Source organism: Malaclemys terrapin, chromosome 12 (genome assembly GCF_027887155.1).
Source record: "Malaclemys terrapin pileata isolate rMalTer1 chromosome 12, rMalTer1.hap1, whole genome shotgun sequence".
NCBI classification, from domain to species: Eukaryota; Metazoa; Chordata; order Testudines; family Emydidae; genus Malaclemys; species Malaclemys terrapin.
Window position 1 is genome coordinate 13533901 of NC_071516.1, and position 13854 is coordinate 13547754.

At 39.1% G+C, this 13854-nt stretch overlaps 1 protein-coding gene across 1 annotated transcript; it reads left to right on the forward strand.

Moving 5' to 3' along the window:
- Window positions 1–635: 635 nt before the first annotated feature.
- Window positions 636–8074, forward strand: CBLN4 (cerebellin 4 precursor). The gene is made up of 3 exons (XM_054045948.1): window positions 636–1084; window positions 3825–3941; window positions 7329–8074. The coding sequence occupies exons 1-3, from the start codon at window positions 794–796 to the stop codon at window positions 7524–7526; spliced, it is 606 nt and encodes a 201-aa protein (XP_053901923.1). The 5' UTR covers window positions 636–793; the 3' UTR covers window positions 7527–8074.
- The last annotated feature ends 5780 nt before the right edge of the window (window positions 8075–13854 follow it).

A 13854-nucleotide genomic window follows, 5' to 3' on the forward strand; every position in this document is an offset into this window, starting at 1 on the left:
TTTTCCATTTCTCCCTTTGAAAGCAATAAATCAACAACAACAAAACGTTGCACGTATTCAAGGGGTGTAAAATGTTTATTGTTTTTTTCCTAGGCTCTTGAAAGAACTTACGTCTGGGACGACAAGTGTGTGAGCGTGTGTGTGTGTGTGTGTGTGTGTGTGTGTGACTGTAGTCTCAGGCTTTCTCTGTTCCGATAGGGGATAGCTGGGCAGGTTTATTATGACATAACTCTTCTGGGAATTGTGGCCAAGAGAGAGAGAGAACTCCGCTTTGCAAGCGCTCCGGCAGTGATATCAGACACCGAATCTTGGCCAGCTGTGGGGGCAAGCGCCCACCTCTGGAATCAACAGCCCAGTTCCGCCCCCAGCCTCCAGCAGGACAAGAGGGGGCGAGCAGGATCGGACAGAGGGAATCATGGCCACGGCAAATGTTTTTATTTCTTCCTGATCTCTCGCGCTTCTCTCGCTCATCAATAATTCACCTTAGGGCTTTTTTTTTTTTTCTTTTTTTTTAATGTGGAGGGGGGGAAGCCAATCCGGGGGGCGCTGGGAAGCGTGGATGTTTGTTTGCTTTTGTGGGGTATTTTCAGGAGATCGTTAAAGGACAAAGGTTTTTTTTTTTTTTTTTTTTTTTTTAAAGGCAGCTGGGAAGACTTTGACTTTCCCCCCCGAATTGCTGGAAGCGTGCGTGCGAAGCTGCGGCTGGTTGTTTTCCCTGCTGCTGCTGCTGGGTTTGTGGAGAGGTGGAAGGAGAGGCTGGGGCGCTACACGCTGCCTGCCGACGGTGCTGAACATGGGCGCTTCAACCAGGGCGCTGTCCATGGTCCCTACCGTGATTCTCGCCCTGGTTCTCCCCAGCCTCCCGGTCTGGGCGCAGAACGACACGGAGCCCATCGTCCTGGAAGGGAAATGCCTGGTGGTTTGTGATTCCAACCCGGCCACCGATGCCAAGGGCTCGTCCTCCTCCCCCTTGGGGATCTCGGTGCGGGCTGCGAACTCGAAGGTCGCCTTCTCGGCCGTGAGGAGCACCAACCACGAGCCCTCGGAAATGAGCAACAAAACCCGGATCATCTACTTCGATCAGGTAAAGAACATGCTCCCCGCACTGTGTTTTTGGGGCGTGCGTGATTTGAATCGATCCAACACAAGCAGGCGAGGGGAGGAGAGGCGTTAGGGAACCCGTGTTTGCCCAAGTGTTAAGGAGACATTTCCACTTCCCCGGCCAGGGGACTTGCCATCCAGCCGGGAGCCGGGACTAGCTCCGGCTTCGATAACGGAGCTCATCAACAGGTGTGAGCAAAGCTGCGAGTTTGTTAAAATCCAGGGTCCCCGCTGAAAGTGAGCGGCTGGAAAGTTACTCAGAGGCAGGCTTGGCCATTGCTGGGTATTTTAGAGCCGCACTTTCTGGGTCTCCAGCACTCACGGGAGTCTGGTATTTTATTCAGTTCACCCGATCGAGATCGTCTTCATTGAAATGCCAACACGGCACAGACCAGGCAGGAGAATTCTCGCTTCGCTCTGAAGTCCAGAACAGCAGCCAAGTCTAATTCGCATTGAGTCTTCAAGTACTTTAACAAAGTTGCACGCATCTAAAGGCTCGACTAAGGGCAATTTAGACAAGCAGCAGGTTTTCAGGTAGTTGAGGGGGGAACAGAGACTTTATTTATATTTTAAAAAAGCCTTCAGCTCCCATTGTTTATGTGGACACTCTTCAAATGTTATGATCCTGTGGTATTTCAGTTAAGTTTATGAAACATCGTTTCATTTAGTACTGTAAAGCCAGAAGGGAGTATTCAAGGAGACTGTGAGCTACCTTGAGGTTTGCAGCCTACCTACAGCTTCAATAACACCCCTACCAGAGTAGCTTTTTGGTCCCCTCATATCAGAACACACATGTGCAGTATAGAAGGTGGAAAGGAAAAGCAGTGTCACTAATTTATCATTTGTACGGATTACATTTAGTTAATCCTGAAAACACAGGGCACGCATATGGTTTTCCAAAATACCCATCACATCTTAATTGTATCAGTACAATATTTAAAATCATTTGTCTGAATTTTTAAATATTTTAAAACCCTAATGTAACCGCCTCCCACATAACCTCAGTGGATGAACAGTCTTTGCAGACAAAATAAAATCATCTTTGCAAAAAATTCCTCTTAAATTAAAAACCCCAAAACCCCAAAACACTGTGGGGGTTTTGATTTAAAAGAGATCATGCTCTTCTTCTAGGACCTTTATGTCAGTTATAAATGAGAAGGGAGGTCTCTTTCACAGAAATAAATAAGTGTCTTAGGATAAATGGTAAATATAGCTGAGATAGACATAGTCATTATGTGAAGTCAACTCCACTTTGAAATTTACATTAAGTCTTGTGAGCTGCCTTACCCACTCTGTAACCAGAAAGACTAATTTCAGCCCTTGGATATTATATAAGATAGCTAATGAAGCCTAGCTAGCTACTTGGAATGATTAACTGCTTGTTAATTGATCCTACTAAATTACTCTTTTTAAGGTTCAGAGACTCTTATACTCAGCCTAGAGAAGGGCAGTCACTAGGCTTTTCTGCACTAAAGTAAAGACAAAATGTGCTTAGAATTCTTGAGTTTATTCATCACATTGTCAATAATCTTTTCAGGATGCAAGAAGACCTATGGGGATGTGTAGGAGGCTTGGAAATGTGCAAAGCAACCAAGAGTTAGCCCTTTTTATGTGAAAGGAAAGACAGGGAGAGGTTTAAAAGCTGTTTTCTCAGATGCAGCTGATGCACCCAAAGTTTCAACATTGTTTCATTAATTCCTGGGAATTAGTTCACAAAATTTCAAATGATTTTTTCCCTCTAAAATCCATAACTTGTAATACTACTATTTTCATCTCAGTCGTACCTATGAATACACACACACCTGCACTCCTGTTTCATCTACCAGCCTGGTGCTAGAGCAGATCCAAAATAATTGAGACTGAGAGTTATTTTCCTTACTATATCATATCAAGATACCTCACATAGGGTAATTTAGAATGCTAGAATTAAGCAAACTTCCTGGTTATTCCCACTGACTTTTGGGAAGTGTGTTTCTTTAAGAGAACTTGAAAATATGAATTAAAATAAAAGATAAATAATTCAGAAGAAAGAAGACACTTCATTATAGAAGATATTTAACATGTGAAGGTTGTAGTTGTTTAATGTCTTCTCCTTGGTTACTTGCCTTTAGTCATTTAAGAAAGTCTAAGTTGTTAGAAAAGTGTTTACAGTTAGAGAGAGAGCAGAAAAGAGAAATAGCAAATATTTGTAAATCCAGGGTTGTTTAAAATAGGTAGGTCAGGTATTTTGGCAACTCAATCCACCTTCAACCCAGTGTCATGAATGATGTCATTCATATATGTACTGCCTCATAGCTTGATACTTTCAGGGATGATGACATTGCCTTGACCAGTACTGATTGGCCAACGCTAATATGGTACTTCTGCAATTATTGGTGTTTTGAGTAGGTATTGTGGGACTAATGGGAAGATATGCTATCCCCCTAATTATCTAATACCTACTATACCCACAGATAGGTCTAATATTTGGAGATATCTACAGGCAGCCAAGTTGGATAGGTATTTCTATGCTAGTTGATTTTTACTAAAGTTATACTGATAAATATGACTTACAAATGAAACCAAACCATAATTTTATATTCCATATTTTAATGTCAGTGAATATAAGAATAAAAACAGAATTTTGTATGTCATGCAGTTAGATGGAGAAAAATGTGATTGGATGTCTTGCTCTTTTATATTGAATAATTGTATTAATTCCCATTATGTATTTTTATTTGTAGATCCTAGTAAATGTGGGCAATTTTTTCACATTGGAGTCTGTCTTTGTAGCACCAAGAAAAGGAATTTACAGTTTCAGTTTTCATGTAATTAAAGTCTATCAGAGTCAAACAATCCAGGTATGTTGATTTAACGTGAGAAGTGTATATGTAAATTGTTTACATTCTAGAATGAGAATAAAATGGTGACTAAACAAGATATCATTACACATGGTTCACATAAAAAGAGCATTTTTTGGTTCATTTAGAAGCCCAATGACTTTATTGAATTACGTTCCTTAATTGTACAGTATAGAGTATACATTTGAAATGAATGGATACAACAAATGTAGGGCCAGATCTTCAGCTGATGTAAATCTTCATAGCTTCATTGCTCTGTTCATTCACACCAGATGAAGATCTGGGCTAGACTGTTTAAAATAATAAATATAAAGGTCACCCATGACTAAAATACACTTTTTAATTTAACTCAATTGAGTGAATCCCTCATAACAATCTTATATAGCTAGTTAGAAACTAGGTGAAATCCATTGTAATGATGTCTAGGTTTCTGGGGACACATTCTGTCTAAATAAATCATCTTCATTATTGGTAATTTTTTCTAACATGAACCTCTAGAAACCACATGATGACATCAGGTAGCTGTTTAAAAAATGGCCTTACTGTGGGCCAGGACTATTTAACTTGATTTTACTGGGCCATTACTATAATATTATAAATCTTCAGTGATGATGGTGGTGGGGGTGGCTGTCTTAGAGGGGTTTGCTATTATTTTACTGTGTTATGTTGGAAAAACACAGAAAACTATACTTTACTTTGCAGTTCAATAGCAATGTTGAGCTCATAATCTGACATACACACCTGCCCCGAGAACCAACCTCTAGGATCCTGAAACTCCTCCCATTAAGCCAAGAGCTTAACTCCCAAAGGGTGAAATTCACCCCATGGTCAGACTGTGGGGCTACCGTGCAGTCCCTCATCACAGAGCTGGTATGCTGGAATAGTGGCTGAAGCTTCCATTGAGACCACTGGATCCATGGAAAACATGATCTGTGGTTTCTCTTTGATCTGCCTCTTTTCTAACTCTGGTCTTCCCTGAACAGGGCCTTTTGTACTGGCCTATGTGAGAGTGGAGAGACCTTTTCTGCCACAGGTATATGATGCACAGGCACCTGTGGGTGGTTGCTCTGCATGTAGGATGCCTGTACACCCCCTGTGCAGGATTCAATGGATCAGGTTGGTGCAAGAATCCTCTGCATCATAGGTGAATTTCATCCTAAAGATATGAAGTGAAACCTTGGCCTCCACTGAAGTCAATGGCAAAACTCCCATTGACATCAGTAGGGTCAGTATTTCATCCATAATCTATTTAAAGGATATATATTTAGCTCAGACTTTTGTTCTTTCTACGCTATTAAATGTGTATTTGATGGAAGATTAAATGTGTTGTAGAAACACTGTGCCATTAATCTTCTATGTGTTTAACACACCTGTTGGCAAAGGAGGAGATAAGATGCGAATTTTGTTATGGGACAATGCAATTACAGCATGGTTTCCCATGGAATTTCAGCTCATACTTTCATGTTTTTTTCACGTATATGGGCTAAAATGCTCAGAACTGTGGGTTTCAGGCCTGTAATTGAATGTGAAACACAACAAAATTATGTATTTAGGAGTAATTTCTGAAGCCAAGATTTTCAAAAGTGCCCAAAGATTTTGAGTGCCTCAATTTTTGGATGCCTAACCTGAGACTCCTTGAAACTCTTCCACTCTCTGAAAATTAGATCCCTTTGAAGTGTCTCAAACAGCACATCCCAAAGCGAAGGCACCCCAAATCACTAGTCACATTTGAAAATATCTGTTTTATCACTTTAAAATAATGTTATGATGTTTACATGGATAGGGCCTGATTCGTCTCTCACTTCTACGGGTTTAGATCAGGAATTGTTCCGTTAAATCCGGTGGACATATACCAATGTAAGTATGAGTAGTACAGGTCCAAAGTTTGCATCTTTTGCATAGCTGCCTTTTTAGCTCTATTTAATTAAATACAATAGACTCTCTCAATCAGGTTGTACTGGTAAATGGCCTTTCATTCTTAAGCCAGTAATAATGCTGGCATCTAAGTCAACTGTTGAACTTCAGTAAGCCCTTCATGTTAAAAGTCCAAATAATTGGAAAAAGGTATTCTCTCCAATGGGATAGGGACCAAGCCTGCTATTTCTCCAGTACTGTGCCAAGGACACCTGTGAGATGCCCAACATGGGAGCTGGTGCACAGGGAGTAAGATAGTAGCAGGGAACAGGCAGTGTTCAAACCCTTCATGCACTTTTTGCATGTATCACAGATAAGGAGGGACTGGAAGCTATTGCAGTTGTGCTAACAGACTAAACCAGCTTGAGTCTCAGACCCACACAGACTTGAGCACCACTAAATCACTTCCCACATAACTGGAATTACCATGTCCCTGAAACATCTGTTAGTGTCATTAGAGTGAAATTGGTTCCCTGGAGACGTCTGACTAAGTGGATTTCCAAGATAAGGAAATCCCAATTAAGGGCCAGATTCTGCTGCCTTACTCTACAGGTGCTCCTATTAAAATTAATGGGAGTACTCACCAGTTGGGAATACTTAATATGAACAACCATTTCACAGTCTATCCCTCTGTGACTGCATTACAGTTAAGGCTTCTAAGAAATGTTTGGTAACTAATTTTTGGCAAAAAATAAATTTCACCAATTTATTTAAAAGTTAGAAAATATTTGTGTTTTCTCCTCCATTTTCTGACCAGCTCTGTGAGTCTCTTTGCATCCAAGTGTGTTCAGAAGCCTAGGCATTTGTGCATGACGAAGGTTTGAATAGAATCATTACTGAAATACAGTGGAGTGGCATATAAAAATGATGATTTGTTCTAGATTTTAAAACCAAATTGCAGTAAAAAACCGAAGAGCAATATATTGTGATTACAGTGAGAGTGAGGTGCCTAACCTGCTTAGGGGCTTTTGAAAAATCCCACTAGGCCCCTATCTGCATCTTTGTGTAGCTAAATATTTTGAAAATCTGCCTCCTCTACTGATATGTACATGCAGTTAGATATCTAAATGACCTATGCAAAGAGAGCTAAGGTGATGCAAGTGTCTTACAGCTTCATCTTGCCAGATCATTATCTGTGGATGGGGAGCTCCTATATACCTTTAAAATATTAAAGCTTGTATATAATCATGAATGGAAAGTCCATATTACTTAGAGGAACTAGCATATTATCTGAGCCAAAGCCCATTGACAGCATCCCATTGACACCAATGAGCTTGCAATAGGCACATAAACAATAATACACTTGACAACAGCTCAAACAGTCATATTAACCTTAATTACTCATTTGAAAGGAAATAATGTATACATGCTGTACAATGGGATTTGAACCAGGCCTCACCACTCTTTAGATACTTGATATTGTCAGATGTTTCTCTGTTAACTACAACTTTTCAGTGGGTTTTTTTCTTGTAGGTTAATCTAATGCTAAATGGAAAACCAGTAATTTCTGCCTTTGCTGGGGACAAAGATGTCACTCGTGAAGCTGCAACTAATGGAGTCCTGCTCTATCTAGACAAGGAGGATAAGGTTTACCTGAAACTAGAGAAAGGTAATCTAGTTGGTGGATGGCAGTACTCTACATTTTCTGGGTTTCTGGTCTTCCCTCTGTAAAAGTCAACTTCCCTGTGACATCCATCCAGGTGTGGACCAGTCATTGCCTCTGTTATTTGAAGATCATTTTATCATCATTGGGATTGATGTTTCTTTATTGGTTTCTCATGGGTGAATATGGATTCTATTTATGGATTTTGGCCCTATCTGAACTACTACGAAGTTTCACAGAATTTTGTGTGTTTAAATACAGTATATTTGGATTAAGACTTAAAGCAGACCATAAATATCTATGCTTAATGTTACAGTCTAAAGCTGCCTGCAAGATTTATTCAGATTTCATTTACTGGACTTATTGGATTCATGGGAGAAGTGGATTTTCTTTTCTTTTTAAAAGACTGGCAACTGGGTCTATAATTTAGGAGATTTTGATTTCAGACTTCAATCAAGAGTTAGCGTGTTGCTGCCAAAGAACTGTATATTGATATATTTGGTTATACATATTTTTGTTCTTTTGGACACTATAGACATAATTTATTCAATTTTTTTGAGAAAGATTATTATTGATAAGTGATTGACTTTATTTCTCCTCTACATGTAGTGGGTTGGATGGTTCACCAATATATTTACTCCCAGTCAATGATCATAACGAAGACTCCCCTACTGAAAGCTAAGAAGTTGTTTGTTAATTGGACATGTAGTGCAGATTATAACACTAAAGAAGTGCTTATCAGGGTTAAAAGTGATCAGTCCAGCATATCTCTGCAAAACAGCTTTGCCCTGCAGGAAAGCTCACATTTGTTCTTCAACTTTAATTAACATGATTGATAATATCCACTTTATTAAAAACCGAAGGGATGCCTTCCTTAGACATAACCACTTTATTAGCTGGAGATGAGACCCCTTGTTTTTAATTATGTCTATTTTTCAAGTCTTCTGTTGTGTCAAAGGCATCATCTATTTTTGCCTTAACTCCACAAATGTGTATATAATTATAAATCATCTGTTTAGCAAATATTCAATCCAAATAGCCGGTACCTAACTTTTTTGTCTTTTTGTACAGGTCGTATGAATTCATAGATTTATTTATTATGTTGCATTACATAATAAAAGTTAATATATTAGCTGGATTTATTTGACCATTGGGTTTTCAAACTATGACGCTCACATGCTGTCTTTGATTAGTTTTAATTATTATATGCAAAGTTAAGCTTTTTGGAGTCACAGAAACTGTTCCATGAGGCGGGTAAGCTTTGCCTGGCAGAATCCTAAAGGTAGTCTGCATTAGCTAGAAATAACCTATGCATTTTACTAATAAAACACTTAGGGTGAAATCCTGGCCCCATTGAAGTCAATGGCAAAAGTCCCACTGACTTCACGCCTAGAGTCTAATCTAAAACCCATTGAAGTCAATGGATCCTGTTGACTTCAGTGGGCTTTGAATTGAGGCTTTGATAGTGGGATTTTACCATTGTGAATTAAAAGCCAATGCAGTCACACAGAATATCTAATGAATAAGAGAGTGTATGGTCTTCTTAGTGGAAGTGCTTATACACAGACTGTCAGTAAAGCTCCCAGTCCTGCATTCCTTGTGCACCTAAAATACCCCACTGACCTCAATGGGAATATTGAGTTTGCATGGAATGCAGCATCTGACCCAAAATGAGAGAGAATGCAGAAACTCTATGAAAATGAGAGTATTCATGAGTGTCCAGGCATTGAGGTCATGATCTAAAGCTCATTGAAGTTGAGGGAAAGAGCTCCATTGACTTAAATGGGGCTCTTCCTTAGAGTAATCTTTTGCCACCTTGTACAGAATGTCACATTTTACCTACTATCATTGACTGGCATTTCGGAAATTCCACTCATTTTGGGGCCTAATCCAAAGCCCATTAACATCCCTGATAAAACTTCCATTGTCTTTAGTGGGACAAGATTGTGCATAAATGTAAAATACTTTCGGAAGTGATGCGAACATATACACAATTCAAGAGTGTGTGTGTGTGTGTGTGTGTGTGTGTGTGTTTGTGGAGTACCACTTTTTAGGGCTGGTGAAGTGTTTCCAAATAGAACATTTTAGTACTGCAAAGTGGTAGGTAACAGGAAGATATGGCCTGGAGGTATCTAATTTACATTTGGTAAAAATATGAACATATTTGTCATTACAATTAATCAAAATATATCACCACATAAAATGAGTATATATATTCATTAAAAAGTGGGACTGCCGTGCCTAATTTGTATGGACTATGGGAAAGGTAATTTGTCTCGTTGCTACAGGAGTTTCCAGAAAGGTACATAAAAATTTGAATAAAATCTGCAAAATCTGAAAGTTCACCTTACTCATCATTATATAAATAATATAAAGGAAAACACTGCATTCAGATTTATGGAAGGAATAAGGATAAAACTGGCAGTATGCATTTAAATGTGCTGTAAAGTGAGTCTGGTGTTTAGGCCCCATCCAATACCTTATTTGAGAAGGACCCTGTATAAATATAACTGCTTTAACTTATGAACAGATGATTTCTTAAGGCTGCCTTTAGCATTCAGCAATGATACCAAAATACCTTAATATACAAATAATTCCTCTTGGCAAAGCATTTCCAACTGCATCAGTCATTAACAGTCATTTAAAATTTAATTAGGAAGTCCAAACAGTTATTAAAATATGGAGGTATATATTGATGAGATGTTCCTGTACTCTCTTCTCCGAGCTCCAAATAGTGCACACAAAAAACCTACTTTGACTATATTCTTATTTAGAACCTGTCCAGTGTAGACCCATGTATCTTTATATGATCTATAATCTGAGGAACTCAAAGGTGGCTTCTGAACTGATGGAACAAGGGTGTATATGGGACCATTGAACATATTTCACAATTTAACAATAACAATGAAAACTTTGGAAGCATAGCCAAAGTGGCAATAAAAAATGGCCAATTGTGAAAAAACTCTTAGGGCATAGCACCCTGGTACATCTTTATCAACTGGAAATAACTAAGGTCCTGGGTCTAAAAACTGGTATAGGGTAAAGTTATCAAGTTTTCTTAGTATTGTCCCAGTCTTGATGGCCTTACTCAGCTCTTTCACAAAGCTCTCAGTGATATCAATGGTAGGTTTCAGAGTAGCAGCCGTGTTAGTCTGTATCTGCAAAAAGAACTGGAGTACTTGTGGCACCTTAGAGACTAACACATTTATTTGAGCATAAGCTTTCGTGGGCTACAGCCCACTTCATCAGATGCATAGAATGGAACATATAGTGAGGAGATATATATACATACAGAGAACATGAAAAGGTGGGAGTTGACCATCAATGGGAGCTTTGACTGAAAAAGGCATTCAGAATAGTGGTCTAGTCTATGAAAAGTAGAGTTTAGCATCTATTGTTTTCTTTTTTCATTCACATGAATCTTAATGTTTATATTGTGGAGAAAAAACAGATAAGGAGACAGACTGTCTCTGGTCATCTGGTATCTAAGGTTAGTATTTTTTTAAAAACTTTGAAATATTGCATTTTAATAAAGACAAAAATTGGTTCTGAAAGAAAATATGAATCTGTCCTATTGTGTATGCTGTACTGAGCTGTCTACTAAAGATTAGGGGTGAGATTCTGGCCCCCATTGAAATCAATGGCAAAACTCTCATTGGTTTCACTGAGACTGGGGTATGTCTACACTGCAAATGGGCACTTGTGGTTGGCCCATGTCAGCTGACTTTGGCTCAGGTTAAGGGGCTATTTAATTGCAGTGTAGACATTTGGGCTTGGGCTGTAGCCTGAGCTCTGGGACCTTCCCACCTTGCAGGGTCCTTGAGCCTGGGCTCCAGCCCAAGCCCAAATGTCTACACTGCAGTTAAACAGCCCCTTAGCCTGAGCCCTGAAAATCAGAGTCAGATAGCATGGGTCAGCAGTGGGTTTGTAACCGCAGTGTAGACATACCCTGGAATTTCACCCAGATATGCAACCAAGCTGCAATGTGTTGTAGGAATTTAGGCTTGGTATTCCCTATCTTCCTTCTCTAAACAAATATTCATTTTATAGTCAGATTGCTTATATAGAAAGGCTGAGCATGTTAGGGTCCAGGAGAGCTTTCTGGCCCATCTGTAGTAAACACTGAGAAATATGTGATTAATGTAGCTATCCCTCGGTTCCAAGCAGAGGCCACTCAACACAATCTGCTGCGCTAGGCAACACTTCAGTTTGGCGCCCCCCAAGCCACTCAAATTTGGCCCTTCCATCCCCTCCATCATGACAAAGGGATGGGTGAGCTAAATTTGAGCAAATGGCATTGTGACATGGTGCATGGGGTCTTAGTGCCGCTCAGGTTTGGTCCAACCGCCCCTCCATTATGATGGAGGAGTGGCTGGGCTAATGCCTACATGATTTATGAGTTTAAGGATAAAAATTTCAAAGCACCTGTTATTTAAATCACTTTTGAAAATGGGATGTAGGCTCCTAAATCACTTAGGTGGATTTTTGAAAAAATTACCTATTGTCTTTTTCACAGAGAAAAATTGTTGAACTAACTTTAAGGTATAAAAAAGAAAAATGTAAACTTGATGAAAGTGTAATTCTTTGTATTAACTTCTGTATTGCTCAATGTTTTATATTCATATTGTACCCTAGCATTGTCAAAGTATTTTCCAAGTGCCAATTAACTCATCCTCCCAGGAACCCCTAGAAGCTGGATAGGTAAGTGTAGATATCCTCATTTTATAGCTGGGAAATGGAGGCAGCAAAGTTTAAACAACATGCTGAGTTAATGCATTTTGAATGAAAGGACAATGTCAGAATGAATGGTTCATCTTTATATCATGCATACTTCCGTGTCTAGAAAGCTAAATCAGCTGAAACAGATTAGTTATAATAATACCTCCTTCTTATAGTGTGGTTTTCATCCGTAGATCTCAAAGCACTTTACAAAGGAGGCCAGTATCATTATCCCCATTTTAGAGGTGGGAAAATAGAGTTGAAGTGACTTGCCATGATCATCCAACAGACCAGCGATTGAGGCAGGAATAGAACCCAAGTCTCATAACGCCTAGTTAAGTGCTCTAGGTTATGCTGCCTCCTCAAAGACCCTATGAGTACCCAGAGAAATTAAAAATTAGTTATCAACTCTTTTCTTTCAACAATGATACATATATGGTGCAGATAGTGCTCTTGCACACAGGATTAAGGATAGAGAAGATAAATGCAAGAAGCAGTATGTCATAATAACAACAAATAGCTGACCCATTAACATGAAATATAGTCTGCAGCAAGAAAATGAGATATGATCTACCCTCTTTATAGTGGTTACTGTAGGCAAAATCATCAAAGTATTTAGATGCCTAACTTACGCTGATATTAGTTGGAGTTAGGTATCTAAATATCTGTGAGGATCCGAGTTGCTAATACTTTACCTTAGCAGTTCTCTCCATAGTTACTCTGCATATAGCAACACGTCTTTATAATATTCAAACTCTTTGTCTTCTAAAGACAATATTAAACCGAAGGTGCCGTATGCATAAATGAAGATCCCCAATCACAGAATTTATGGTTTGTCCCAGGCTACAACAGCATGTATTTTGCACTATTCTTGTCCAGACTGAATGAGTTCCTTTGAGAAAACATATTGACTTAGACACTGGGCTGAGAAGTTATTTATCGGTTGCTGGTTAGTATGGGGGGAAAAATATCCTTCCTACTCTGAAGCACTAAGGGAAAAGCATACAAAGAGTGGTGATAAAATCAGCCACTGTTATATAAGTGATGATGAGAATAATGGAAATCTGGCTTGAATAGTCTGTTTAGTGAAAGCTGTGATCTAAGGCGTTTGATGGAAGCAATCACTATTTTAATTTTCACAGTCTGGGGGAGGGAAAAACTGGCTGCTTTTTTTTTTTTTTTTAGATTCTTTCTTTTCTTTTGCCTCACGGTTCAGCTTAGCTATAAAAATATGTGATCATAAACAGAGCTAAATCTTCAGAAAATGCTCAGTTCTGAAGTGGGGGTGCAGAGTGAATCTTTTTACTTGTGTTTTATGAGGGAAATAAAAGGAGGGGGGCAAAAAGAAAAACAAGTATAAAAGCTTTATACCATGCAACTTGAGTTGACCCGCTACATTCTTGACCTATTGTCAAATTCAATAGATTGACTAGATATATAGTACTACGTATGCTTAATATTTTTCTACAGTGAATGATATGATGGTCCCTACATGGCCACCATATTGTAATCAGATAACCCCAGTGGTGCTGGAAGAAAGCAGCTTTAAGAGTGTAAAGCACATTGCTGGAGCTCTGAAAATAAAAGAGCATTAACCCTTTACCAGTGTGTGTGCCTGGATTTACTCCCACAAGAAACTGCAAACCCCAAATTAACATATATCCCTTTGGGGCGTCC

Excerpts from the sequence above, each read along its gene's own strand:
- CBLN4 (XM_054045948.1), top strand. The coding sequence starts at position 794 with ATGGGCGCTTCAACCAGGGCGCTGTCCATGGTCCCTACCGTGATTCTC. Across the intron at positions 1,085-3,824 it reads GGATCATCTACTTCGATCAG|ATCCTAGTAAATGTGGGCAA; the intron begins GTAAAGAACATG and ends TTTTATTTGTAG. Across the intron at positions 3,942-7,328 it reads ATCAGAGTCAAACAATCCAG|GTTAATCTAATGCTAAATGG; the intron begins GTATGTTGATTT and ends TTTTTCTTGTAG.